We start from the raw sequence: 27,607 nt of genomic DNA on the forward strand, positions 1-27,607 counted from the left end.
TAAGCTCTACTACAGATTTATTTAAGATATTAGTAAATTCTTCAAATTTAGATTGTATGTCAAAAGTCTCTTCATGTATATTTTCAGTTTTATCAGTAGAAACAGTATCATTATTAAAAAAAGAAATAGAAGGTGTTAATCTTTCAGTGTCTCTATTTGTTTGAGACAAGTCACTATATTTCTGAGAAATCACGTTACTATGTTTCTTAGATCTCTGCACTAAGTTACTATGTTTGTGAGGACTTACTAATTGTAAGTTATGTTTAGTTTTAATATGTTGTCTATAGACATATCTTTTGTGAAAGGATCTTTTACAATCTGTTACTGGACAAACGTAATTATCTTCAACATTATGCATATAATCTAAGTGAAAAACAAATTTGTGTAATGCATGAAATTTTTTTCCACAAAAATAACAGTCCATTTTTTAATACAATACTTAAACTATTCTTCACATATTTTTAAAATATCTTGTATGTAAGGAATTGATTTATCAAATTCAGTTTGAATTTTATAAACTGCTCTTTGTATAAGCAAATACAAATGTTCTGCTTGTACGGGGTAACACATATAAGAGGTGTGGAATAGTTTAAATATTGTATCAAACGCTTTCATTACACTTTCAAATTGATACTTAATAGTACAATCTATAATGATAGAAATTGTTCTTATCTCGTACAGAGACGGCCCTTCGGTGAGTATGTACGGTTGAATTGAGTAGGATTGTTTTCTGTTAAGAGATTTTTGTTTTTGCATCTCCACTACACGTCCAATATCATTTGTGGTGACTAAAAAATAAAAATAGATTAATAAATTTAATTAAATTGAGTATGACATATATTTATAATAATAAGCCATCAACATCTTTTCCTTAAGAATTTAACTTTTTTCTACATAGTCACAAATATGTTAACTTTCTTTAAAATAAATACAAAAATATATTTGATTGATCTATTATTATTATTAAGTTTGTTGTAGACCGTGAAATATATAGAAATTTAACTCTGTAACAGTAGAAGAGAGTGCGAAATAAGAATATTCTATAAGTGCAAAATACTTTTTAAATTACTTAAAAGTTTGTATGTATTAAATATTTTAAATTAGCAGAATACGACTCTTTACAGTAAATTTTATACAGCCATTCAATTATATTTTAACCAACAATAAGTTGACCAAATAGGATTGTGGTAATCATTTCAATCAAATAAAAGTTAATGTGTACACTTGTTCGTAATGTTACAGGTATTATTTGTGTAACGGGGTAACAAAGAAAATTATATAATAAAAAAAATTTGTATTATACAAGAATGAAAACTAATGTACACGAACTTTTTAATACTCAGTGATTAAATTGTTGAAACAGATAAATTGTTTAATCGTAAACGTTATGGCATGAGAATTGTTAAAAAAAATATAAAATATTAATATATATATGTAACAAAACTTTACCTTACAGTGTACAATAATTGCCTCGATACTTTTTATTGTTGAAAACTTCCACTGTTTACGACCAGAATCTGTTTCAATTAAAATTCTTCCCTTAGGTGGAACTATATTAGCCAGTAAATGAATATCATTGATAAAACGACCATCTAAAAGTAAAAAATATATAAAATATTTTTTAATCTAATTTATTAACAATAGATACTAGATTAAAATATTGATTAAAAAACAGCTTAAAAAGATAACTATATGTTTTGTATTATTTTTTATATACATACCTTCAGAAATAGTTCCACTCTGTCTGTTATGTATTAAATTTTGTATATTTGTATCTGTCCTTTTGTTTGTATTTAAAATTTTGTCTATAAAAGAATTCCAACCTTTGTATAGTTTTAAATTTTTATCAGGAAACAGTAGATCATTATCTTTATGTTTTAAAGGAGCCCACTCCTTAAGAAACGCATTAAAATTAGTTGTTTTTGAATTTTTTCTTACTTCAAAAGTTCTTCTCCATTTTTCTATGACTTCGTCCCAAGGTTCTATATTGTATTTTAACCATGAGACATCTGATTTTATATCTGAAAATATTTATATTTTATTTATTTGAAAAATATCCTTATCATTGTTTATAATAAATGTTATATCTATATAAATATTTTTTTTTATTTCTTGAATTTTTAGTTTACCTTGATCCAATATTATTTCTTCTACTTCATCTGAATTTTCGCTTTGACATTTTCTTTTTCGTACATATTGTATATCGTCACTTGTATATAACATGTTTCTGCATTTGTCAACCAACTTTTCTCTGGCCATCACAGGTCTTCCTGTTGGCGACAGGTTTTTAGGTACAGCTGGTATATAATAAGTACTACCACACTCGTTAGGAAAAAGACTTAAAATTTTTGAAGTAATTAACTGAAATTGTGAATGTGTCAAGCGGCTGAAAAACATAATAGATTTAAAAAATATATATAATTATATATATAAGTAATTCTTTTATATACAAGCATACTGTAATAAATACGTACTGTTTTATAATATAAGTATACAGATGTCTTACTATAATATTTACTAATTTTGCGCTCTTAGTGAAAAAGTTAATAAGTTATTTTTTAGTAGTATTTTAAAATACTGTTTCCATATGGTGATGAAATCAAAAGATTTTTTAAGTCAAAATTTAGGAAATGAGAACATTCCACGTTGCTTAGAACATTTATTGTATCTATCAATATAAGGTTTTCGTTATCTTCGTTAGTCTCATTGCTAGTAGTAGCTTTCGGATTTTCAGTGTCGCTTGATTTTGTATTGTCTGATTGATGCACATCTTGAAATATCTATAAAGAAAATATTGATGTAAAATATATTATAAAGAAGATATAAAAAGTTAATGTAGTTTATGAAAATAAATAAATGATAAAGGCACATTTTTATTATTTACAAAATTAAGAGTATTGAAAATATTTACATTTTTCACAAAATATATTTTTTAAACGTGTAATGATTTAACATATTTTTATATATATTCTTTTCATAATAACACAAATCATTAAAATTATTTTTACAAGAGTATTAAAAATTTTTTTCTATTAAGTAATTTGTATTAATAAAAAAATTGTTTCATATTTAGTTACAATATCAAATATTTTATATTCTGTAAAAATCGTATTATAATATGATAAATCTAGTACCAAAAAAATATATTAACATACAGATGTACGTAATATAATAAATGTATTAACCTACCACATCCATGTTTAGAATATTTTGTAATACGTCCTTATTTATAACCTGTAAGTCTTTTTCTTCTACTATCTTTTCTTCTGTTATCTTTTCTTCTGCTATCTTTTTTTCTGCTATCTTTTTTTCTGCCTCTTTGTTTTCTTTATAAAGTTGTATTTTATTTTTAAAAATTATTCGGTGTCCTATGGACACTTTTAGTTCTTTGAGATGATCATTCGTAATGTCAGTTATATTTTCCAAAGTTATGTCATTTTCTATAATAATATATAGACAATTAAATTTAAAAAAAAATGACATTAATTATAGTTATAATACATTTCAGTGTAATAAAAAAGTCTGACGTTTATTGATGACATAGGAATATTGAAAGATTGCGACACGTAACATTATTCGTTTCGCTCGTTTTCGCTCAATTCCTATCCTTTGACCCAATGGATTAAAAGGAGAAGAAACGAGCGACTGCTCACGATTGCTAGGCTAGCGGAGTATCGGCTGAACGCACCCATTGTTACGCATTGTTATATATTCTCTCTTTCTCTCTCTCTCCCTCCCTCCTCTTCCCTCTCTCTAATACGTTAAAACTACCCAATAACATTAAAATATCGAGTTAAGGTTAGTTGGTATAAATTTTCAGCCGAGTGTCAAATAATACACGCGAAAATATATGTACACTGCACTGGCGGACAAATCGTTTCTTGAGATAAGGGGGAATATAGAAGTATATCCATGACGCCTCTTGTCTCAGGAAACGAACCGTTACAACGCGTTGTACGCCTGTATATCACATGGTATAAACACTTACCTTTGAAAATAGCAATTAAGTTTTTTAGCCCCCATTTTACCAATAGATTCTCCATACCTCTATTAAGCTGGACCCCCCACCAGCGCAAATCAAGTTCGCACTAGGTCAAAAATTTAGTGCTATTTAGGTGCTAATTAAGTGCCCTAGTCTGAATTTTGGTGCTCGAACCGTTTAGCAGGAAATCGCGTAAAAAATGGGGGGGTCCAGCTTTATGGCAAGCTGGACCCCCCCATATCAGAAAATGGTCCTACAGAGAAGATAAGTACACTATAATTTAGTGCTAATTAAGTGCTAATTAAGTGCTATAAAAAAACGATAAAATGTTGACAGATTATAACATTTATTTAAATATACCATTATATATTGAACACAGAACCGTCGCGGTCGACACTAACACTTAAAAAGATTGCTGCATGAATATATTCGTTACTAAAATGATCGAAAACATATATTTCCCAAATCTGAGTTCATTGCTAACAGTAAAACAATTACAATAATTAACTTAGACCAGCCGTTGGCGCTGAGCACTAAGTTCCGTCATCTGATCGTCTACGAATTAGTTGCTCGCATGATTATAGTATTAAAATAATTCTCAGACATTGTACTTTAAAAGAATATCACGATTCGAATTTAGTGTTAGCAGCTTAGTGTTGAAATTAATTAATTAATCAATACAGCGCGCGTTTCGCGGATAAACTAATTAATTTCAACGCTATACAGCTAGCACTAAATTCGAATTGTAATTTTTTCTTAAAGTACAATATCTCAGGATTATTTTAAGACCATAATCACGCGAGCACCTAATTCTTTGACGATTCTGTAACGAATTATATAGCGCAGCGCGCGCGCTCCATGGATAAATTAATTAATTTCAACGCTATACAGCTAGCACTAAATTCGAATTGTAATATTTTCTTAAAGTACAATGTCTTAGGATTATTTTGGGACCAAAAACACGCGAGCACCTAATTCCTTGACGATGCAGTAACGAATTGAAAAGTGCTGCGCGCGCGCTCCATGAGTTAATTAATTGATTTCAACCTTTTGCAGCTAGCACTAAATTCGAATCGTGATATTTTCTTAAAGTACAATGTCTCAGGATTATTTTAAGACCATAATCACGCGAGCACCTAATTCTTTGACGATTCTGTAAGGAACTTTAGAGCGCTGCGCGCGCGCTCCATGGATAAATTAATTAATTTCAACGCTATACAGCTAGCACTAAATTCGAATTGTAATATTTTCTTAAAGTACAATATCTCAGGATTATTTTAAGACCATAATCACGCGAGCACCTAATTCTTTGACGATGCATAGCGAAGAAATTAATTAGTTTATCCGCAAAGCGTGCACGCCGCGCTCTAAAGTTTGTTACAGAATCGTCAAAGAATTAGGTGCTCGCGTGTTTTTGGTCCCAAAATAATCCTGAGACATTGTACTTTAAGAAAATATCACGATTCAAATTTAGTGCTAGCTGCAAAAGGTTGAAATCAATTAGTTAACTCATGGAGCGCGCGCGCAGCACTTTTCAATTCGTTACTGCATCGTCAAGGAATTAGGTGCTCGCGTGTTTTTGGTCCCAAAATAATCCTAAGACATTGTACTTTAAGAAAATATTACAATTCGAATTTAGTGCTAGCTGCAAAAGGTTGAAATCAATTAATTAACTCACGGAGCGCGCGCGCAGCACTCTTCAATTCGTTACTGCATCGTCAAGGAATTAGGTGCTCGCGTGTTTTTGGTCCCAAAATAATCCTGAGACATTGTACTTTAAGAAAATATTACAATTCGATTTTAGTGCTAGCTGCAAAGGGTTGAAATCAATTAATTAACTCATGGAGCGCGCACGCAGCGCTCTAAAGTTCCTTACAGAATCGTCAAAGAATTAGGTGCTCGCGTGATTATGGTCTTAAAATAATCCTGAGACATTGTACTTTAAGAAAATTTTATAAACTTTGTATTTAAATACCTTGTATTTCCTTGTTGGATTTAAATATTTTAATAAAATATTTGTATTTTGTACTGTTACCTCTGTGTAATTCTTCATGATTCAATCTTTTATTCTAATCGAAGAAAAGCAGTGGTAATATTGTACCTCAAAAAAACCTAAGTAACAAGTGGTAGAGGTAATCTTTGTATCTCGAAAAATACACTGAGAAAAAAAATTGTTAATTCCAAGAAATATTTAGTTCGATACGTTCAACTAAACATTTTAGTTAGTTAAGTAAATATTAATTGTTTCAACAATTTATTTCGTTTTTTTAATCAAGAATTAATTAATTCAACTAATGTTTAGTTAACTAACTAAAATGTTTAGCTAAACGTATCGGACTAAATATTTCTTGGGATTGACACATTTTTTTTCTCAGTGTATGTTCTTTGTAATTGGCGCTGTAATTTAAAAAGAGATATCATTTCTTTTTTGTAATTGTAATAAAATAATAGATCACTTGAAGCGCGACTCATTTTTCATAAGGTAACGTAATTTTGTGATGTGTATCACTTGAGTAATAATTTTTTGGAAATAAAAATACTACTGTTTAGATTTTTTCGAGATTTTTCAAGATACAAAGATTACGTCTACCACTTGTTACTTAGATTTTTTTGAGGTATAATACTACCACGTCTACCACTGTTTTTTTTTTTTCAAGGTAACAACATATTTTGAAATAAAAATACTACTGTTTAGTTTTTTCGAGATTTTTCGTGATACAAAGATTACGTCTACCACTTGTTACTTCGGTTTTTTCGAGGTAAAGATACTACTGCTTAGGTTTTTTCAAAATTTTTCGAAATACATACAAAGATTACGTCTACCACTTGTTACTTCGGTTTTTTCGAGGTAAAGATACTACTGCTTAGGTTTTTTCAAGATTTTTCGAAATACAAAGATTACGTCTACCACTTGTTACTTAGATTTTTTTGAGGTATAATAGTACCACTGTTTTTTTTTTTCGAGGTAACAACATATACACTACTATGCGTGTACTTGGCGCCTTTCTTTACCTTTTTTTTAAAAAAGGTAATTTTGTACAGATATCACGCCTTTTTGTAATATTACGCATTGTATAAACAGTATGTACAGGGTGTTATTTCGAGGTATAATACTACCACTTTGTTTTTTTCGAGGTAACAACATAATACATATATACTACTATGCGTGTACTTGGCGCATTTTTTTACCTTTTTTTAAAAAAGGTAATTTTGTACGGATATCACGCCTTTTTGTAGTATTACGCATTGTATAAACAGTATGTACAGGGTGTTATTTCGAGGTATAATACTACTACCACTTTGTTTTTTTCGAGGTATCAACATAATACATATGTACTACTATGCGTGTACTTGGCGCCTTTTTTTACCTTTTTTTTTGAAAAAGGTAATTTTGTACGGATATCACGCCTTTTTGTAGTGTTACGCATCTTAATCTTAACAGAAAAAAATTACATCTTATAAAGAAATGTGTCTGAAGTTGTAAATATATATATATACATATTGCCGGACATTGCTTTTATGTAAAATATGCATGTATATTACGTTGCTTGTATAAATTATTTCTTACCAACTTTTTCCAAAAATAATATATAAAGACCTTTAGCACCTGTAGGCCATCGTTTATTTTCTATAATTTTTCCATCATCAAATTCAATCCAAAATGTCTTTTCTCTACACATACTTGTATAATGACCATCTTCAATAAATGTACCCTGATAAAATATAGTATTCATTACTTTATACTGCTGTTTCGCTATCGATATCTTAGTTGTTGATATGCTAGTTAAATTAAATGTCTGTGGTATTTTCACTAATTTATTATCCTGTGACGAGAACAAAATTAAATGAATGATAACTATTTCTTTCGTCAACGTTAATTCATTTCTAAATACTAGATTTCCTGCACAAAATTGGCATGTTTTTCCATATAACGGACCCCAATTTAAAAATGTATCCTTTAATAAATTATTAAGACCGTGACTCTTTTACGCGACGCGACGGGTTGCGAGTACCCGAGATATTGAGATCTCGATAACGATGAGTGAACGGATCAAGTTCTAAGTAGGCTTGATCGATAGCTTGAGGTCCAATTAGGGGGGGGGGGGGTTTCTCTCATAATATTCCGCTGCGTGCCCTACGAGCGGAGATATTGCGACGCAAAGTCCAAATGTGAAAATTTATTTTTAAGATACGAATACGTATATACTTCTAACGCCGACGTCTTATATGATGACGTCATAATCAGAAACGTCACTTTCACTTTTTCGACACTGGTGGCAAGCGGTTCTGATTATACAATATAATTATATACGATAAGGTTATACATATACATAAAATACCTGAACGCAATTTTATTTTTTATAATAAAACAATACGAATGCATTCATCTCTAATTACTTTTCAATTATTTTTAATGTGTATCATATATATATATATATATATATATATATATATATATATATATAGATTATACAGAGACATTATTATATATAGAGATTATTATATAGAGACATTATATAGACATTATTATATATAGAGATTATTTAGAGACATTATATATAGAGACATTATATAAAGATTATATAGAGACAAAGATTAAATCCTGTTGCTCTCAACGTCTGCCTCTGCCTCTGCCTCGTCTACCTCAATGGTAATTGGATGATGACAATTTATATAAGAAGGCCATGAACCTTTCTTCTTGCCGTCGTATCCTTGCGGCTCTGCCTCTTGGTCTTCGAACTGTAAAATAATAAAATTGTATAAGAAATTTTATGAATTAAATACATATAATATGAATTAAATTTTTCATATATAACAAGAAGATATTTATTAATTTCGATTAAGATGGTATGTTTGTTTGTTATTGCGATAAATGTTACCACATGCCTCAGTGGTCGAATTGAGGCGACGCCTGCACGGATAGCGGGAGGTTCCAGGTTCAAACTCTGGCTGGGGTAATACTTTTCGTAATCGCAATCAAATTATTGGCGGAATATATCATAAATATGTCATTACTTTCTGTTAAATATACATAATATTAATATTACCTTGTCTATCATCTTCGGCATCGAAACGAGCAGCGGCACGATCGGCGACGACGGGATCAGCGGCGACAGGTCCGGCGGCGACAAGATGGTCGGCGACGACGGAACCAGCGGCGACAGGTCCAGCGGCGACAAAACTGGCGGCGACAGGTCCGGCGGCGACGACGGAACCGGCGGCGACGGGACCGGCAGCGATATCGGTGGCTGATTTTTCTTCCAATGATAATTCTAGCTCGAAATCGGCGAAATCGTTATCATCTATATCCATCTAAAATAAAATAAAAATAGCAACATTGTAATTATGTGAAATTATGTGAAATATATATTGAAAAGACAGTACTTACCATTTGTACTTTCGCGATTTCTCTCAGTATAAAACGGTGGTTTCGTTGGCTCCTGCCTCTAACCGAGGACAATACGGCCAGTATTTGCCATCATATATATATCAAGATATATATAATATCAACAACTTGTTCTCACCGTTCTCTGGATAGAATTGTAACACTGCTCTTGCGCTTCTTGACAGACATGCATACAACGTTGATAAGAAATGATATAAACGTCTTGTAGGATTGTGCAAAGTATTGCTTGCATACCACAACGACAAGCGCACAAACACTGACAGCCCCATCAAACGTACCAGCTTTAAATGGCAATCCTTGACCTAAAAAATAAAATAATGTATTAATATGATATTATGGCTACGGTCAACGTGACACTACAAATGCTTCGAAGCATTCCTCTTCTTTTTTCTTTCAATGAAGAAAGAAGGAGAGGAAGAACGCTCCAAAGCATTTGTATCACGTTGACCGTAGCTTATATATCATTCATCGCACAAAATTTTTTAATTGCAAATCGGAAACGTACCTCGAGTTGAGCTCTTCTGCGATCAACGAAGTCGGGATCGAACGTGTCAGTCGTCACTTTCTGCTTTCTGCCAAGCGTAGAGAACCTTCTTTTCCGGCAGCGATAGTAGATGGGTGCGTTCAGCCGATACTCCGCTAGCCTAGCAATCGTGAGCAGTCGCTCGTTTCCTCTCCTTTTAATCCATTGGGTCAAAGGAGAGGAAACGAGCGAAAACGAGCGACTACTCACGATTGCTAGGCTAGCGAAGTATCGGCTGAACGCACCCAATGTAGGGATACGAAATCTTTAGATAAGCACGAAGCAATTCAATTCAGTATATCGCCGGCACGATTACGGTGTTACTGCCGTTTCGCGTACGCGCGTATGCGCGCGTTGTCGCACCTTACCTCGCGACGCGTAATAAAGAGTCACACGATCGGTCTCGCTCCGCGCGTACTACCGTGTCTCTCGATCGATCGAGATAGGTTAACTGATCAGATGATGAACTGACTGACAGGATAGCGCTCTAAACGAACGCACTGTCTGCACTGCACTGCACTGCAACACTAACGCCGCTAGCCGCCAGTGTCGAAAAAGTGAAAGTGACGTTCTCTGTTTGTTACATGTATGTTATAAGGAAAAGCGGTTGACGGAGACGACGTATCTTAAAAATAAATTTTTGCATTTGGACTTTGCGTCGCAATATCTCCGCTCGTAGGGCACGTAGCGGAATATTATGAGAGAAACCCTCCCCCTAATTGGACCCCAAGCTATCGATCAAGCCTACTTAGAACTTGATCCGTTCACTCGTTATCGAGATCTCAACATCTCGGGTACTCGCAACCCGTCGCGTCGCGTAAAAGAGTCACGGTCGGTCTCGCTCCGCGTGTACTTGGCGCGAGACACTACCGTGTCTCTTGACCTTGAATTTGATGGCCACGTGTTCCAAGTTGCCGATGACGAGGTCCACATAGTGCGCTTCGTAGTTTTCGGTGTCTACATGTATTAATACCTCGAATTCGATATCTACGTGTCCTACATTGGGTGCGTTCAGCCGATACTTTGCTAGCCTAGCAATCGTGAGCAGTCGCTCGTTTTCGCTCGTTTCCTCTTTTTTGACTTACTGGATTAAAAAGAGAAGAAACGAGCACAAACGAGCAACTGCTCACGATTGCTAGGCTAGCGGAGTATCGGCTGAACGCACCCATTCAGATTTAAAGTTATTAATACACCTAGACACCAAAAACTATGAAGCGCATTATGTGGACCTCGTCATCAGCAACCTGGGACACCTAGACATCAATTTCAAGGTATTAATACACGTAGACACCGAAAACTACGGAGCGCAATATGTGGACCTTGTCATCGGCAACCTGGGACACCTAAACATTGAATTCAACATATTATTACACCTGGACACCGAAAACTACGAAGCGCACTATGTGGACCTCGTCATCGGCAACCTGGGACACGTAGACATCGCATAGAACGTAAGATTATACCTGGACACCGGAAACTATGAAGCGCACTATCTGGATCCCGTCATCGGCAACCTGGGATACGTGGACATCGAATTCAAAATATTAATACACGTAGACACCGAAAACTACGGAGCGCACTATGTGGATCTTGTCATCGGCAACCTGGGACACCTAGACATCGAATTCAACGTACAATTACACCTGGATACCGAAAACTATGAAGCGCACTATCTGGATCTCGTCATCGGCAACCTGGGACACGTGAACATCAAATTCGAGGTATTATTACACCTAGACACCGAAAAATACGGAGCGCGATATCTGGACCTCGTCATCGGCAACCTGGGACACGTGGACACCGAAAATCACGGAGCGCACTATGTGGATCTTGTCATCGGCAACCTGGGACACCTAGACATCGAATTCAACGTACGATTACACCTGGACACCGAAAACTACGAAGCGCACTGTGTGGACCTCGTCATCGGCAACCTGAGACACGTGGACATCGAATTCAAGATATTAATACACGTAGACACCAAAAACTACGGAGCGCACTGTGTGGACCTCGTCATCGGCAACCTGGGACACGTAGACATCGCATTCAACGTATTATTACACCTGGACACCGAAAACTACGAAGCGCACTGTGTGGACCTCGTCATCGGCAACCTGGGACACGTGGACATCGAATTCGAGGTATTAATACACGTAGACACCGAAAACTACGGAGCGCACTATGTGGACCTCGTCATCGGCAACCTGGGACACGTAGACATCGCATTCAACATATTATTACACCTGGACACCGAAAACTACGAAGCGCACTGTGTGGACCTCGTCATCGGCAACCTGGGACACGTGGACATCGAATTCAACGTATTATTACACCTGGACACCGAAATCTATGAAGCGCATTATCTGGATCCCGTCATCGGCAACCTGGGACACGTGGACATCGAATTCAAGATATTAATTCTCGTAGACACCAAAAACTACGGAGCGCACTATGTGGACCTCGTCATCGGCAACCTGGGACACGTAGACATCGAATTCAACGTATTACACCGAAAACTATAAAGCGCACTATCTGGAGACCTTGTCATCGGCAACCTGGGATACATAGACATCAAATTCAAGCTTGATTCATAAGAATCGACTTAAAAATTCCCTAGCGGCACTTTCTGCCAAGCATAGAGAACCTACTTTTCCGTTGACTCAATATTTATTATATATATATATATATACCTAATTTTTACTTAAATAGAAATCTTCCTCCTGACCGATAAGTTTATCGACCTAATTTTGAAATACGCGCGCGATATCGAAACTGGCGATACCTGCGCCGCCAGCGTCGAAAAAGTGAAAGTGACGTTTCTCTGATGACGTCATAATAGATCGCAGCGTTAGGAGGAGACGTATCTTAAAAATAAATTTTCACATTTGGACTTTGCGTCGCAATATCTCCGCTCGTAGGGCACGTAGCGGAATATTATGAGAGAAACCCCCCCCTAATTGGACCCCAAGCTATCGATCAAGCCTACTTAGAACTTGATCCGTTCACTCGTTATCGAGATCTCAACATCTCGGGTACTCGCAACTCGTCGCGTCGCGTAAAAGAGTCACGGTCGGTCTCGCTCCGCGTGTACTTGGCGCGAGACACTACCGTGTCTCTTGATAGTGGTATATTTAAATAAATGTTATAATCTGCCAATATTTTATCGTTTTTTAGAGCACTTAATTAGCACTTAATTAGCACTAAATTATAGTGTACTTATCTTCTCTGTAGAACCATTTTCTGATATAGGGGGGTCCAGCTTTATGGCAAGCTGGACCCCCCCCCCATTTTTTACGCGATTTTCTGCTAAACAGTTCGAGCACCAAAATTCGGACTAGGACACTTAATTAGCACCTAAATAGCACTAAATTTTTTACCTAGTGCGAACTTGATTTGCGCTGGTGGGGGGTCCAGCTTAATAGAGGTATTCTCCATTGCACTGACGAATTGACAAAATCTCACAATCACAAGCTTGCTCGGCAAAACAACCAAGGTCGCGAGTCGCGAATTGACTGATGTGTGATGTGTTTTCCGTCGTCGACCCGTATAGACATGTGACGGTCGCGACGTTGCGACACGGAACGCGCGGGTATTGTCTCGCGCCACAAATTCCCGCCTTCCCGCGTATATCGAATAGTAGTATAACACGACACACTATAATGAACGAAAAAGCTTCGCGTCTTATTTCTGTTATGGGTACAGACGTGTACCGACATGTATCAACATGTGCGCTATGCGCACAATCTTTGATTTGAAAATGTTATTCTTGATCCAACAATTCTTTGCCTCTTTAAGAATAACGAATTTTTAAATAGAAATTACTTAATCTTACTTTAAGAAAATTATAATTTTTTATTTAGCAAATACGTTATTCTCTATCCAACATTTTCTCTATTTTCATTCAAGAAAATTATTTTTGAATAATAAGAATATATTTTTTTTCGTTAAACTATATGAAATTTCTTCATTCCAAGCAAGTTTTCTTCTTTTAACACAATATAATCTTATTTCAAGATTTCCTCGTTAAAACTAAAGATATTATCAAATTAAGAATATTCTTTTTTTCTGTGTAGTCATGTGACTGTTTGTAGGTTTTCACGTTCAGAAATATATTTCAGGCAATTTTTGCTAAGAGAAAAATAATTTTATGACGTATGGTGTAAAATTTCATACGTGACAAAGTATGTTACTTTTTCCAAATTATGTGATTTTCTCATTTGACTCCGTTTTGATCAGCTGATCATGCGAGTCGTCGAGAAAGGTCATCATCTCCTTTTTGATTGAATTTTGACAATTACTGAGAAAGAGTTTCAAAACGCATGACAGGGGTGTCAATCCAAGTGTCAATCACTATCCAATTCGGCTAAGAAAGACGAGCTCCATAACCTGCAACTACAGTGATTAGCCAGCGGCGTAGCCAAGTCTTCCCAACCTCACCTCGACCAAAAAATGTCTGCTCGATTACCGCATTTTCACTAAAATAAACTAAAAAATTAGCAGCGAAATTTCCGGTAAACTATATATTTTATGGTTGCATCGGATTCTTCGAAATCTAATGTACAAAAAGCAATGTTTTTTCTCACTTCATCTAATCGAAAAATGCGAAAATATGTGATTGAAACCGTGATAGAACCTTCTTTTTCTGGTCGTCTGTATGAAGTAATGCAAAATTTGTGATTTTCGAGATCAATTTTCTAGAGTAAATAGTCGGTAAGGAGCCACAGAAAAAATCGACTGCAAAGCTGATCATATAATTTGATATAAAATCCGAAATCGAAAACTTTATCTAATACATGCCCTGACGAGATGACTACCTTAAAGAGGCCTGCACGTGAGAATCAGAATGTCAAATCAACTAATAAAACATCAAAGAAACGTTGTAAACAATGTAATAAACTATAAACAAATTGATGAAAACACAAGTGATGAAGAACGCAGTAAACGCTAAAAAAAATCCGAGTCAATGATTCCAGTTCAAATGAGGAAGATGCTATGAAAACTTCGAAAAGATCAGAAGAAACAGATGCACTGCGGGCAATACTAATATAATGTCACAAGAAATAGATCTTGAAACATCATCATTATCATCAAAAACTGCTCCGCAACTTGAAAATGATCTTATTCTTGGTCTTTGATGATACTTATTCGATAAGCGATAATGATACATTTGATGATAATAATAAAAAGCTGATGATACAACAGCTGATTAATTCATGAAACAGTTTTTATTTGAACTTTAACAGTAAATCTGTGATTATAATATTTTATTCAAACCAAAGCGGAAATATTTATTAGTTTCCGAACATATAGAAGTGTATGATGTTTAAAGAACTTAGATTTTTGATACTCTAACTTACAAAAATTTATTAAATATTTATATAAGAATATATACATATTATTTAATACATAATAAAAATGCAGTTTATTTTTCTGGGAGGACGATAATTACTATAAAACAATTAGTGAAAGTTTGATAAAGTACAATTACAATTGTTCTTTGATATATTGCACATTATGAATATTTTTGTTAGTCATTACTGTAAAAAAGCTATTTAAAAAATATTTTTATTAAATTATAAAGATTGCTTACTTCGTTCTTATCTGAGGTGCTTACTTTGTAAAGATACTACAAGTAAGAACGAAGTAAGCGCAATTTTTAATTAAATAAAAATCTTTTTCAAATACCTTTTTTCTTCTCTATAGATTTTGCTAATAAGTCAATATATTTTCGGTTAGTCGTTTTAGGAAATGTTTTCTTACTTAAAATTCTATTTCCTATAATTATGAAACAATTTGTTTCGTTATGTTCAAAACACAAAACAGATGTATTGTTTGTTTTTATTTAAATAAATACACATTCTGATAAATTTCTAATGGATTCTATCGGTTTGAATCGGTCTTAGTCAATCGATTTTAATCGTTATGATTTCGTGAACCTTGAAATCACGAAATCATAACTATTTAAACGGATTGACTAAACCCGATTCAAACCGATAGAATCCGATTGAAATTACATCCTTGAATACGAATCCGTTTAATAATCGGTATAATCGTTATAAAATCATAACGATTTAAACGGATTAACTAACAAGGGGACCTTCAGGCTAACGGATTTTTTTTTAATACTTACTGTACTTGTGGTTCATCACCCGGACATCAATTTCCCAAAGCATTAAGACGCGCTTTTCAGAAAAACTCGAGAAAATCGACTTTGAAGAATTCCGGGCGCGCTATGTTAATTTTAATGTAAAATTTATCAAATCCATGCTAATTAACAGATATTTAATCATCGTTTTCAATGAAAAACTTACATCTTCTTATTTTAAATTGCCACTCGCTTGAATAATCGTACTTTGTATTTAAGTAATTTTGAAATTCGAATACTTATAATATAATAAATTAAAATTTTGGTACAAGAATGAAAAACGTCAGATAGGAAATAAAATACTTTTATATTTTTTAAAATTACAAGAAAATACAGCGCAAAAATGATATTAATAAAAATATTGTTTAATTTTTAAAAGTTAATTATATGATATAAAATATAAAGTATAATATATATATATTGTATACAGTCGTTTTACACATCAATATTGCACGAACCAGGATGCATGATATTCATCGTAAAAGCAAGGGAAACAGTAATAAGTTTCACGGCATCTAGCACACCGTACGAACGCAGATATTTTACAGGCGCAAGGTTTTTTTAAAATATCTATTGGAAAACATACTTCATTGACGTTCATAAAAATGTCTCTGTCATCACAAAGTTTGAAGCGAACCACGCGTATCGAATCATGTTCATAAAGGTTGGAGAGAACAGCTGGTGATGTACAATAAATTTAATTTTAATGCAATTTTCATGATTTGATACACGTGGTTCAAACTTTTGTGATGGCAGAGAAATATCTGTTAATTAGCATGGATTTGATAAATTTTACATTAAAATTAAAATTATGTGTACATATAGCGCGCTCGGATTTCTTCAAAGTCGATTTTTTCGAGTTTTTCTGAAAAGCGCGCCTTAATGCTTTGGGAAATTAATGTCCGGGTGATGAACCACAAGTACAAGATGAACCACAAGTACAAGATGAACAACAATTGCTGCGCGCGAGGTCCTTTACAGGTTGGTTTACTTTTATTGAATTACTGAACTTTATTTGAATTCTTAAATTAAAAATATATATGCATAGTTTGTACAGAAAAATTCCAAATTTAACTTTCTATTGTAATTAACTTTAATTGTAACTTTCTATTGTATTCTTTCAAAATAAAATAGCCTAAAATAATAAAACTGTTTATACGAATAATTGTTTAAGCTATGACAATTATATCTGCTCTTCTCCATTACGGTTTTTTTTTTATATTTTGCATAAAAACACCATTTATGATTTAATTTAAGCAGCTCAGATTTAGCTTCTAGACTCATCTCATAACTTGCTTTGGCATAATGTCATGATTAGAGAGATATTTGTGAAATGCTTTTTACTAATTTCATAATCTATCGTTTTTAAAAAATATTTTTAGTGTATTGTATCGTAGCGTTTTTTCCGTCATTAGTATTGTGAGTTACAATTTTACATGCTTTTTAATTATTAAATTTGTGATTTATAGATTTACACTTGAAAAGGGCCAAAATCAATGATCGAAATGTCGTGATAACTATATTAAATAATGATAGTTTAGTCGAATAAAAAATAATTATTGTTAGATATTTACTGGCAAAACAAAATCTTATATTTTGTTTAAATATGTGATAAAGATAAAATATGATATACCTTAATGAGGGCAACAAAGGATTCCGTTTATTATGAAACTTCAAGTATAAAATCCAATATCAATAATATATCAAATATATATTTACACGAGTCAGACGATGTAATTAATTCATTCATAATATACGAGAAATAGAAGCATATGAGAGATAGTTAATGGAAATGCCAATAAATGGAAAGCTTGTTTTTATATCTTGTTTGTCTAATTTAACATTAAATAGTTAAACAAACAATACCTAACGCTTGCGTAATTAGTACTTAACTTCTTTATTTTAAATAACTTAACGTATGAATGCATTAATCGATAAGAGCAAACAAGCAGATACGTTAATTTCTTTACGAGTTTCACCACATCATGTCCATTTCTGGATTGACACGCGCCAGAGGATTTAAGCATAAGCTCTTGAGAACTTGCACCGGCTCTTCGCCGTCGTCCTTCGCGTATAAAGTCGTCCGTTTCGCGCTTCCTCCTTTAATCGACTTCCTGCCGAAGGTATCCACCAGCGAACTCGTTTTAATTCCATATCTTCTAGGCATCCTCTTGAATGAATTTTTCGAGGACAGCGATCCCACCTTTGTCGTGGTAAATGACGAGCGACGATGTCTCCTCCTGGACCTGCCGCTGCCATTAATAGCGTCCAAATACCCCGCTGAGTTGATCGTCGATTTTTTAATGCCACGATTGATGTCTCTCGCATGGATTATTCCGCGATCCGGTTGCGGCGCCTTCCTTTTCGATTGCGCCCGACGTCGCACGTTCGGGATTGTGCGAGGACTCTTGTAAATGGGTCCCGCAGTTTCGGCGAGTCTGCGGCTGATCCGCAGAGAATCCAGAAGCTCGTGATCGTGCCAGGAAGCCACGACAGGTAAGCCGCAAGCGTTGTGCATACCCACCAACGGTACACCGATGGTACGATGTCCCTTTACCTCGAAGAGCGATCGATACTTGGGACTGGAACCGCGCAAACTACGCCGAGCGTTCTGTTCGTAAGCCGATATTTTCTGACCGACATGACCCTCCGTTAACTGCAACGCCTGATGTGCTTCCTCTTCCGCTTGCGCCTTCTCGTTTTTCGTACCGGTTGCTGTTATCGTTCTCATGTTTCCTAAAGATTCACGCGTGCGTCTCGAAACCCGATGATCATTCGAGCTGAATCTCTCGCGTGAGCTCCTGCGGAAATACTCATCTATATCGGAACCGTCTTGCGATCGTTGATCCTCCGTTTTATTAAAGTATCGAATGTCTTCAACGTGCTTGCTCGAATCGGCGTTGGCGCAATAGAAGCCGCGCGGATCGTGCTGACTGTCGCAAAAGCAGCAAGATTTCTTCGGACTGTTATCCGCTTTCACGGTTTGCGCGGCGATGCACGTAGTCTGCGATGCGGACCGGTGATGCAAACTGCTAGTTATAGGAACTCTCTTCCTTAACGGCATGTAAACGCTTTTCTCGGGTTCGGAGACTAGGGACTCGAATTGCGACTGAGGTGCCACGGATCGTCTCAAAGTGCCGATGTTATGCGCGATCGACGCCTGATAATCTTTAATAGGGATGCTTCTAACTGTGCCACCACCTTGTGGTCTTTTAATCTTAATCAATTTATCATCGTTATTATTTTTATTCACGTCGTCGTTTGCTATCCTTGGCAGCGACGCGCACCGTGGATGCATTTTAAGAAGATCCGAAGGACGGTTATCGATCACAACGTCGACCGCCCGTTCCTCGTACACTTGATCGCTTCGCAAATCTTCGGAGTATCTGGGAGGATTTCGCCATTCCTCGATTATGCTCTTTCCGCTCGTCGCTAACACGCTATGTTTAGTATCGTTACACGTTTCTCGCTTACTCGCGTCCTTGACATCGATTGCTGTCCGTCCTTCGCTGCCCTCCAGCCATCTTCATGATTTGGCACCGAACGTCGTTCCGGCCGTATGCATCCTGTTCTCGATGCCTATACCTGTAATCCAGGCAAATTACATTAGCACGATAAGATGGAATATAGTATAGTAAATAATAATTCCGAGAATACTGAAGTTTGATAGAAATATTCTTCCTATAAAGTTAAGCATACTGAAAAATGTATTCGAAATTGCGCTAAGATTGCAGCATAAGAAGAACTTCTTACTAAAGTCGTGATCGCTCTCAGTGAATGGGCTTAAAGTCTGCGTGGAGGTGAAAGTTGACGCCTGCGATTTACTTCTCCTGTTCTCTCGGGAGCAAGCGAGAAGTATGCTGAGAAGCGCCGTGACTTCGACGAACATGACCGCTAATACGATAGCCAACAGGATTAGAGCCTGATCTTGCGTCCACTTCTCGATATATTCAAGGCAACCCTGAATATAAAATGAACAAATTATATACAATGCATAACAATCAAAATTAAAATATTATTGATCGGAGATGTATCAGCTTGTCTTTTGTTGTCCGAATCGCTGTTGTTATTGACCGGTGACGAAGTCACTCGTGTTTAGAGAGATATGCAATTTAAATCATTTTACGAAATTATTAGAGCTTAAAACTTTCTCTATTGGCCCGATTTTCAGTAAATTTCCGTTTAGGCCGCGTAGGTCGCACACGACCCACGTTGTCGAGACTAATAATTTTTCTTATAACAAAATTATAAATTTATTATTATTAAAAAAAGGACGTAACAATATTTCCACAATGTGATGATTGTGTTTATAATTGATATATCTATTCAGAAATGATTAGTCAAATCGACATCGATTCGACGTCGATGCGTCGATAAATGGTCAATGTCGAATACTTACTGGTTATATTTTTGTTACATCTACGACCTCATCATAATTGCGCATATTTCTATGAGATTTCTATTATATCTTTCGGTCAATTCTACAAAAGTTCAAACATAACGTAACGTCATTGCCGGCTGCCCGCATTCTGATGTTATGGAGGTCTTTATCAAGACAAAGCCATTAATCGATACACGACATCCCTTTCCTATAGTATTCGTGTAAGAAGTCATGCCAGTTTTATCGCAAACTTTCGGACAAAGCGCGAAAAATCGGAACACCGAATACCACGGCCGCAGAGGAAAAATTAATTAATATGATAATTTTCGAAATGATTCGAGCCTAAAGTTTGCATTTTTTTCTCAAATATTATCTCGCATTATTGCGTTTACGTTTGCACAAGAGAAATGTTCTTAACTGCAATAACTTTTAAACGGAATTTCATTCTCATGAAACGAGAATAGCGTGTCATAAAGCCTCATGTAAATATAGCGTTTCAATGATGTGTCGATATTTTATGTTGTTGAAGACGTATTTGTTCCCGTTTGGTATGTAGAACTCCGTATCTGTCTTTAATGCGAACCGATTCGAAAAGTTCGTCTCGCGTCAGCATGGCATGGCACGGCCACGGCAAAAGGAGTAATAACTTCCTCATTATCGCGCATACCGCAGTGTGCCGGGCGTATTGATGTTCGGCAGGGTTCAGAGCCTGGCAGAGAGTGAGATTGGCAGGCTCGGGGTTGAGGAAGGAGTCTGTCTCATTGGCGTTATTCAGGGTGCAACAACTGAGAGGCACCACTAATTCTCTGCGACCGACTTCCTGCAGTCGCCACCACGACGTGCCGTAATTGCTGCTTCCGTTTATGCCGCAACAGGCGAACTGTAAGTGGTCAGAACGACAATGACATGCGTACATTTTCTCTTTTGGTATCATTATATAAAGTAAATACATATTTTATCCACGTAAAAAGTGTTTGAGATAAATTTTTTTCTTTTTTTCTTTTTGTATATTTTGTATCTTTTGTCTCTTCTCTAATCTTAATAAATATGAAACACAAGAATCTCTTTTTGCACTTTATATAATCTTACTTGTCAAAGTTTTCATTATGTTAATTTGTCTAGAAATATTAGCATATAGGCTACTGTAATCAATTTAATCACAATGCTCTTAAATATTTAAATATATCGTTAGAAAACAGTAAACATTATATCTTTACTTTTAAATTTGATAGATGACATATAAACTTACTGTTGTTTGTGCAAGATCGAGGGCAGCTGTGAATTGCTCACGTCCAGGTACAGCATAACTGCGTTGTAAAGCGCGTATCAGACGTGCCGGTCTTACGTCGATCCCCACCACATGAGGCCAAAAGACAGCAATGATGCACACGGTGCATTCACCGAAGAGCAACAATATTATTGTTAAGAGATACTGGAAAACATAAAGGATCAGAAGATCCATCGCAAACAAGCCAAGCTATTTGCAATTTTGCGCGTCATAACGTACCTATATCTATTTTAAACATTGTATATAGAGTGTATTATTTTAATCTTTCCGCAATTATCTCCCGAACTATTTATTTTTTGTTCGAACAAATATTTTAAATAGAACTTATTCTGTTTCGAGGGAAACATCTTATTCCATAAGATAAGTCTGTCTAACAAGTGAAGACAAAGAAATCATATGCCTCCAAGATTTTAAGATAACCTTTGTTTTTTTTTTTTAAATAAGACTATTTTTTATTTTATCCTTTTTTTTATTCGTCTAAAACATTTTTTATTTACCTAATATTTTTTAATATTTATATATATATATATATATATATATATAAAGAAAAATTCGGTAAATTTTTCAATATTTAGTTTACGATAATTTAGTACGATAATTTTTTGTCTGAGGGGAAAATGATACAAGATTTTTTAACTTGATCTGGTCTCAAGAATATGCTGTTGCAATAGTGTTCCAACTTTTGTAAACACTTATGTATGTTGTAACATAATTTATACAATATTATATTTTCGCACAAATGCAGCAACATATTCTTGAGACCAAATTAAGTCCAAAAGTCTCGTACCACTTTTTCCTCTGATAAACAATTATTGAGATACCAAAAAGTAAGTGTTTGTTCCGCCAATAATATTTAACCAAAAGAACATATTTATATCGACAACAATTGGCAAAAGTACATAAAAACTTCACGATGTTTCAACCCAGGATTCGGGTCCTTATCAAGTGATCTGCCAAAGCAAAAATACAGCGTAAGGTCAAATAACATAGTCAATAGTTAAAATTGATAATTTAAGAGTTAAAAGTTAAAATTTTCAAAAAGTATAAAAGAAATTCCTTTAAGTCAATGGAAAAATTTTAAGGAGCAGAAATTCAAATACCTGATGAGGAAACGAGTACCATCGTCGGCATATTCTCAGTCTAGTGCTTATGAGATTTTGACAGAAACATCACAAATGAGAGGCTATAGAAAATTAATAAATAATAGAGCGATGTTCAAACCCCAGAAAATAAAAAAAAGAGTACTTATTTACACAGAGAATGTTCCACGACGGCACCAAAATTAGCATTGCGTATCATGCTGGCGAGTTACAATATATAAACCGAAAAATAACAATTTTCTCGAGCCACACGACGACTCATGTTCACACGATGGGAGTCAGGAACGAACTGGCAACTGGCAGTTTCCGTATATGTTAATTATCAGAGTACTCAACAGCAGAAAAACAAAACAATTATACGCTCGAGATGACGTTGTCGTATATGGGATTTAAATTATCCGTTTATTTTTTTAGATTAATCGTATCTGAATATTTTTTTATTAAAAACATTTCCGCGATTTTTCTCTTTTTTCTGTTCTTTTCCCTATGCAATATTTCCACCTCGGACACTTGAAATCATGACTGTGAGAAACGCGATGTTTGCTGACAACGGAATGCTTATCATCGTCTTTCTTTATATCAGTAAAATGTTCAGTAACACGCGTTTTTAAGTATCGTTTTGTTTGTCCGATGTAGGATGCACAGCAATTATCACAATTTATTCTGTAGACCACTTCCGTAGAATTGTTCTTATCGAGACGGTCCTTTCCCCTCTTAATAATGACGTTCAATTTTTTAGGAACAGTGTGGACAGTATCGAGGCCAACGTTATTAAGTGTGAGACGTATATCTTCGCCAAGACCTTTGACATACGGTAGTACAACGCATCTCCGTGGATCGAAAAAATTAACAGGTGTGCTATTCGCGTCACGTTTATGCCGAAGTTGTTTAATTCTGATATATATATATATATATAAAATAAACATCAGAATTAAACAACTTCGGCATAGACGTGACGCGAATAGCACTCCTGTTAATCTTTTCGATCCACGGATGAGATGCGTATGTCAAAGGTCTACTACCGTATGTCAAAGGTCTTGGCGAAAATATACGTCTCACACTTAATAACGTTGGCCTCGATACTGAGGGGGTTCTATTTAATAAAACAATAATTATTTTGAAATTTTGGAGGCATCTCCACTTGTTAGACAAGACTTATGTCCAAAATAAAATGTCCCTCTCGAAACAAAGTAAGTTCTATTTCAGATATTTTTTCAAACAACAAAACAAACAACAGTTCGGTGGATAATTATCCGTGGAAAGGTTAAAATGGGACACCCTGTATACGTATATTTTTACAGATATTACAAAGAAATCATATGCCGCACAATATTTGAAAATTTAATAATTTTATGAATAATTAATTATTAAAACGCTGTTTTTTTTGTAAAAAGGTAGTTTAAATCTTCATAATAATAGAAATGTTAGTCATTTTGCAATATCCTATAGTCATATCTCAGTTCCGTACACAAAGCTGTTTTAAAATAGCTGACACGACATTTTCTTGTAATTTTCTTAAAACTTTTCAAGATATCACATATGGTATCATATTTTTTCTTATCTATTTGCTCAATACCTTAACCCTTATGTCAATATACCCGGGTACCCGGGTACCCACCTGTGCATATATGGGTAAAATTTTTAATGTTTGCATGAAAATTTCTTTATAACCGCCTGGATCGTCGCTATTTGAACTTTTTACTATCGAAATATGCAATGAACTTTTTGTTTCAATACCCGGAAGTAAAAAAATTATCGTCTTGAAGTTTACCTACTTGATTCTAATACCCAGGGTACCCGGGTACCCACTTTTAAAAATATGAGTTTTATAATAGTTATTGACTAAATTAATTTATAAATAATTAATATGGTAAGGGCGGCGGTGTGGTCTAGTGGTAGAGCGCCAGACTCGTAATCTGAGGAACCAGGTTCGAGTCCACTAGAGCCATGTAACATGGAAAAGTTTTTTTTCCGAAAAACCGCGCCCCTCCGTGCAAGATGCGGAGAAATGGGCTCCGTCTTTCGAAAGAGACGTTAAACCGTTGGTCCAAAGGAGGAAACAGTAAGGTAGTGGATAAATTGGAGGTTAGGGTTGGGTACGTCCCATCAAAACGCCCTTTAAGGCCCCTTGGGGTATATAAAGAAAAATTCTTTATCCTTTTGATTAATATGGTTATAGGAATGGTAAATTAATAAAAAACAATTATTTATAAATTAATTTAGTCAATAACTATAATATAATAAAACTTATATTTTTAAAAGTGGGTACCCGGGTACCCTGGGTATTAGAATCAAGTAGGTAAACTTCAAGACGATAATTTTTTTACTTCCGGGTATTGAAACAAAAAGTTCATTGCAAATTTCGATAGTAAAAAGTTCAAATAGCGACGATCCGGGCGGTTATAAAGAAATTTTCATGCAAACATTAAAAATTTTACCCATATATGCACAGGTAGGTAGGTACCCGGGTATTGAACAACGTCGCACATTCCGGGTATTGACATAAGGGTTAATTTAATATATATATTAGCTTAAAATAATTATAATATAGTTTCTATATATTTTCATATTTTGTATATATCCAATTTGATATGTTTCGTAACTGTTTAAATAGTATAAATAGTTCAAAAATGGGTAAAACGATGGCATTTATTTTTTCAGCGAACTATATAACTCTTGTTCGTCCGAACCACGAGCGGATAATTAGTGTTTTTACGCGGCGCTCGAACGCGCCCTCATTTTATTTACGCGCGTGTCTGCATACAAGCAGATCCGTTTCCGGGCAACGATGCATGACCGAACCCGAAGTAGGAAATCTGATGTTTCAGATAGGCTCGACGAGCAACAACAGTGGATTCACAACAGAACGTTGCACATGAAATACAACTGATTAATGCATTTAAATATACGCCGTACCCGCAATAAGTAATAAACAAAGACTTTAACTTGAACGAGTAATTATTTCCTATTCAAATATGCGAATTAAGTAGAGGTCAATATCACGGTATATATATGTAAACTATTTATATATTTTTTATTAGCTTATATACCGTGTTAAAGTTATCGTTACGAAAAAAGATTGTTACAAAAAGTTAGAGTCGAGGTACATTGTCCACATATAGACTTTTAAACAACGTTTCAGACATTGCATATATTTTATTTTTATTTAATGTCAGTATAAAACGAAAATAATAATAAAACATTGTTCTTAAAGATTATTTTAAAAATTATCAAGCACATTTAAACTGCACTTTGAAAATATATAAATATAACGAAGATTTGTTAAAAAAATTAAAAAATTGATCTTACAGAGATCGTGATGCAGCGATTAAAGAGACAAGCCGCCCAGCATCCGAGAAGTCCGGTGATGGCGATGAGAAATCCTAATGCAACTATAGCAAAAGCCAAATAATAAAAGAGAGGTTGATCGGGGTGAATGTCACCAGGTCCTAGCAGACGCGATAATAAAATCCGTTCATTATCGGCTAATAATAATCCTCCCAGTGACATCAACACGAAACCTGACATCTGAAAGGAAGAGAAAAACAACAAATTTTCAAGTTTCATCGATTTGCTAAACCGCTTACAACAATTATACATTATATTAAAACGAGAGGCGGTTCGAATTCGATATCGATTTTGCGATTTACATCGCATTAGTATTATATTACATCCATCACAATATTTTATCTATATGTTTACATGTATATTTCTTAAATGTCCTTATAATTAATTAAAATTTATTAAAAATAAATTTAAATTAAAATCGCGTCCAAAATAAATGGCCGGTAACTTACCAAGAAAATTATGTTCGAGCAACAAACAAAAACGCGCGATATGGCTAATCTTCTAGTTCCCATCGTTATGTTCGAAGTGTTGGCTTCTTAATGAACAATTAACGACCTGATAACTTTTGGCCACATAAAGTTTCGACGCCGATCGCACTCGGCGCACCGCATAATAGTTTGACTTGCCACGATTAATTATAAATCATTCGTCGAGTTACACTGTGTATTACAACCTGGTATTCGAGGTGAACCCGATCGCGTATGTTCACGAACTGAAAACCCCTCGTGTGCGGTGCGTGGTGGATGGATTTCACAACAGAATCGGGGGTCTGTAAGCGCGCTTGCGTGCTCTCATGCGCGACCGACCGGACGGAACCGGAAGGAAGTAGAAAGGTGTGGATGGAAAAAGACCGGAGGGGGAATGAAAAATTTATACATACACACGGACATTTGCACCGACGATCGGTTCGTGTGTGATTCGAGTCGGCAAAAGTTATTCACCAAACGGCAAGGGGAACTTATAATGGTTGGCGATCATTCTGTTTGTTCGGAGGATGCGCCCAAATGCGTCTTCGTATCATATGGTTTTTATGCAAATTTGTAAATTATTATTTAATATTCTGGTCAAATATGTTCATATCATGTTATATGTATATTAATTGTTTCAGTTAAATGCTAAAATTATGTATTAATATATTTTTACTCAAATTCTTACCTGGTACAAAATTTTTTATATAAAAATATAAAAAATAAGTATGTTCCGGGACTTTTATTTTTGATATCGGTATATTCCGGGACATTTGGCAGTTTCCAGGAATACTGTCCTGGAAAGAATTGATGTCCTACGGCAATTTTCGGGACAGTTTTTTAAATCTGATTACATATATATGTTATATTCCAGGACTGTACATTTCAAAAAACGTAAACAGTCCCGGAACATACCTCTGGACCTACATATATATATATATATATATATATATATATATATATATG

At 34.9% G+C, this 27,607-nt stretch overlaps 2 protein-coding genes and 2 long non-coding RNA genes across 5 annotated transcripts; all 4 read right to left on the reverse strand.

Annotated features, from left to right (window-relative positions):
* Positions 1 to 1,444: 1,444 nt before the first annotated feature.
* Positions 1,445 to 3,759, reverse strand: LOC143897576 (uncharacterized). Of its 2 annotated transcripts, XR_013256954.1 has the most exons (6): positions 3,190 to 3,757; positions 2,475 to 2,780; positions 2,130 to 2,386; positions 1,939 to 2,021; positions 1,722 to 1,805; positions 1,445 to 1,592 (listed from the first exon to the last, which is right to left on the reverse strand). It is a non-coding gene; the product is annotated as an uncharacterized LOC143897576 (long non-coding RNA). The 2 variants fall into 2 exon arrangements; XR_013256955.1 differs by lacking the exons at positions 1,445 to 1,592; positions 1,722 to 1,805 and having other exon boundaries at positions 1,871 to 2,021; positions 3,190 to 3,440; positions 3,528 to 3,759.
* A 4,738-nt stretch (positions 3,760 to 8,497) lies between these two features.
* On the reverse strand, positions 8,498 to 9,527 carry LOC143897582 (uncharacterized). Its single transcript, XM_077406391.1, has 3 exons — positions 9,372 to 9,527; positions 9,031 to 9,295; positions 8,498 to 8,722 (listed from the first exon to the last, which is right to left on the reverse strand). The coding sequence occupies exons 1-3, from the start codon at positions 9,372 to 9,374 to the stop codon at positions 8,628 to 8,630; spliced, it is 363 nt and encodes a 120-aa protein (XP_077262517.1). The 5' UTR covers positions 9,375 to 9,527; the 3' UTR covers positions 8,498 to 8,627.
* Positions 9,528 to 19,500: 9,973 nt separating this feature from the next.
* Positions 19,501 to 27,169, reverse strand: LOC143897579 (CD63 antigen). Its single transcript, XM_077406388.1, has 6 exons — positions 26,624 to 27,169; positions 26,136 to 26,354; positions 21,688 to 21,870; positions 21,106 to 21,318; positions 19,811 to 20,018; positions 19,501 to 19,642 (listed from the first exon to the last, which is right to left on the reverse strand). Exons 1-6 carry the CDS (start codon positions 26,684 to 26,686, stop codon positions 19,584 to 19,586), a joined length of 945 nt encoding a protein of 314 aa, XP_077262514.1. The 5' UTR covers positions 26,687 to 27,169; the 3' UTR covers positions 19,501 to 19,583.
* On the reverse strand, positions 21,879 to 23,667 carry LOC143897580 (uncharacterized). The gene is made up of 3 exons (XR_013256956.1): positions 22,980 to 23,667; positions 22,827 to 22,909; positions 21,879 to 22,676 (listed from the first exon to the last, which is right to left on the reverse strand). It is a non-coding gene; the product is annotated as an uncharacterized LOC143897580 (long non-coding RNA).
* Positions 27,170 to 27,607: the final 438 nt, after the last annotated feature.

Source organism: Temnothorax americanus, unplaced genomic scaffold, assembly GCF_048541705.1.
Source record: "Temnothorax americanus isolate GAGA-0224 unplaced genomic scaffold, ASM4854170v1 Scaffold201, whole genome shotgun sequence".
NCBI classification, from domain to species: domain Eukaryota; kingdom Metazoa; phylum Arthropoda; class Insecta; order Hymenoptera; family Formicidae; genus Temnothorax; species Temnothorax americanus.

What these genes read in the sequence shown, in the direction of transcription:
- LOC143897582 (XM_077406391.1), bottom strand. An exon ending in TGCCGAAGATGATAGACAAG is followed by an intron (nt 8,723 to 9,030) that starts GTAATATTAATA and finishes ATTATTTTACAG; the next exon opens with TTCGAAGACCAAGAGGCAGA.
- LOC143897579 (XM_077406388.1), bottom strand. Translation starts at nt 26,686, where the DNA reads ATGGGAACTAGAAGATTAGCCATATCGCGCGTTTTTGTTTGTTGCTCG. An exon ending in TCGATCTTGCACAAACAACA is followed by an intron (nt 21,319 to 21,687) that starts GTAAGTTTATAT and finishes GACCACTTACAG; the next exon opens with TTCGCCTGTTGCGGCATAAA. An exon ending in AATACGCCCGGCACACTGCG is followed by an intron (nt 20,019 to 21,105) that starts GTATGCGCGATA and finishes TTTTATATTCAG; the next exon opens with GGTTGCCTTGAATATATCGA.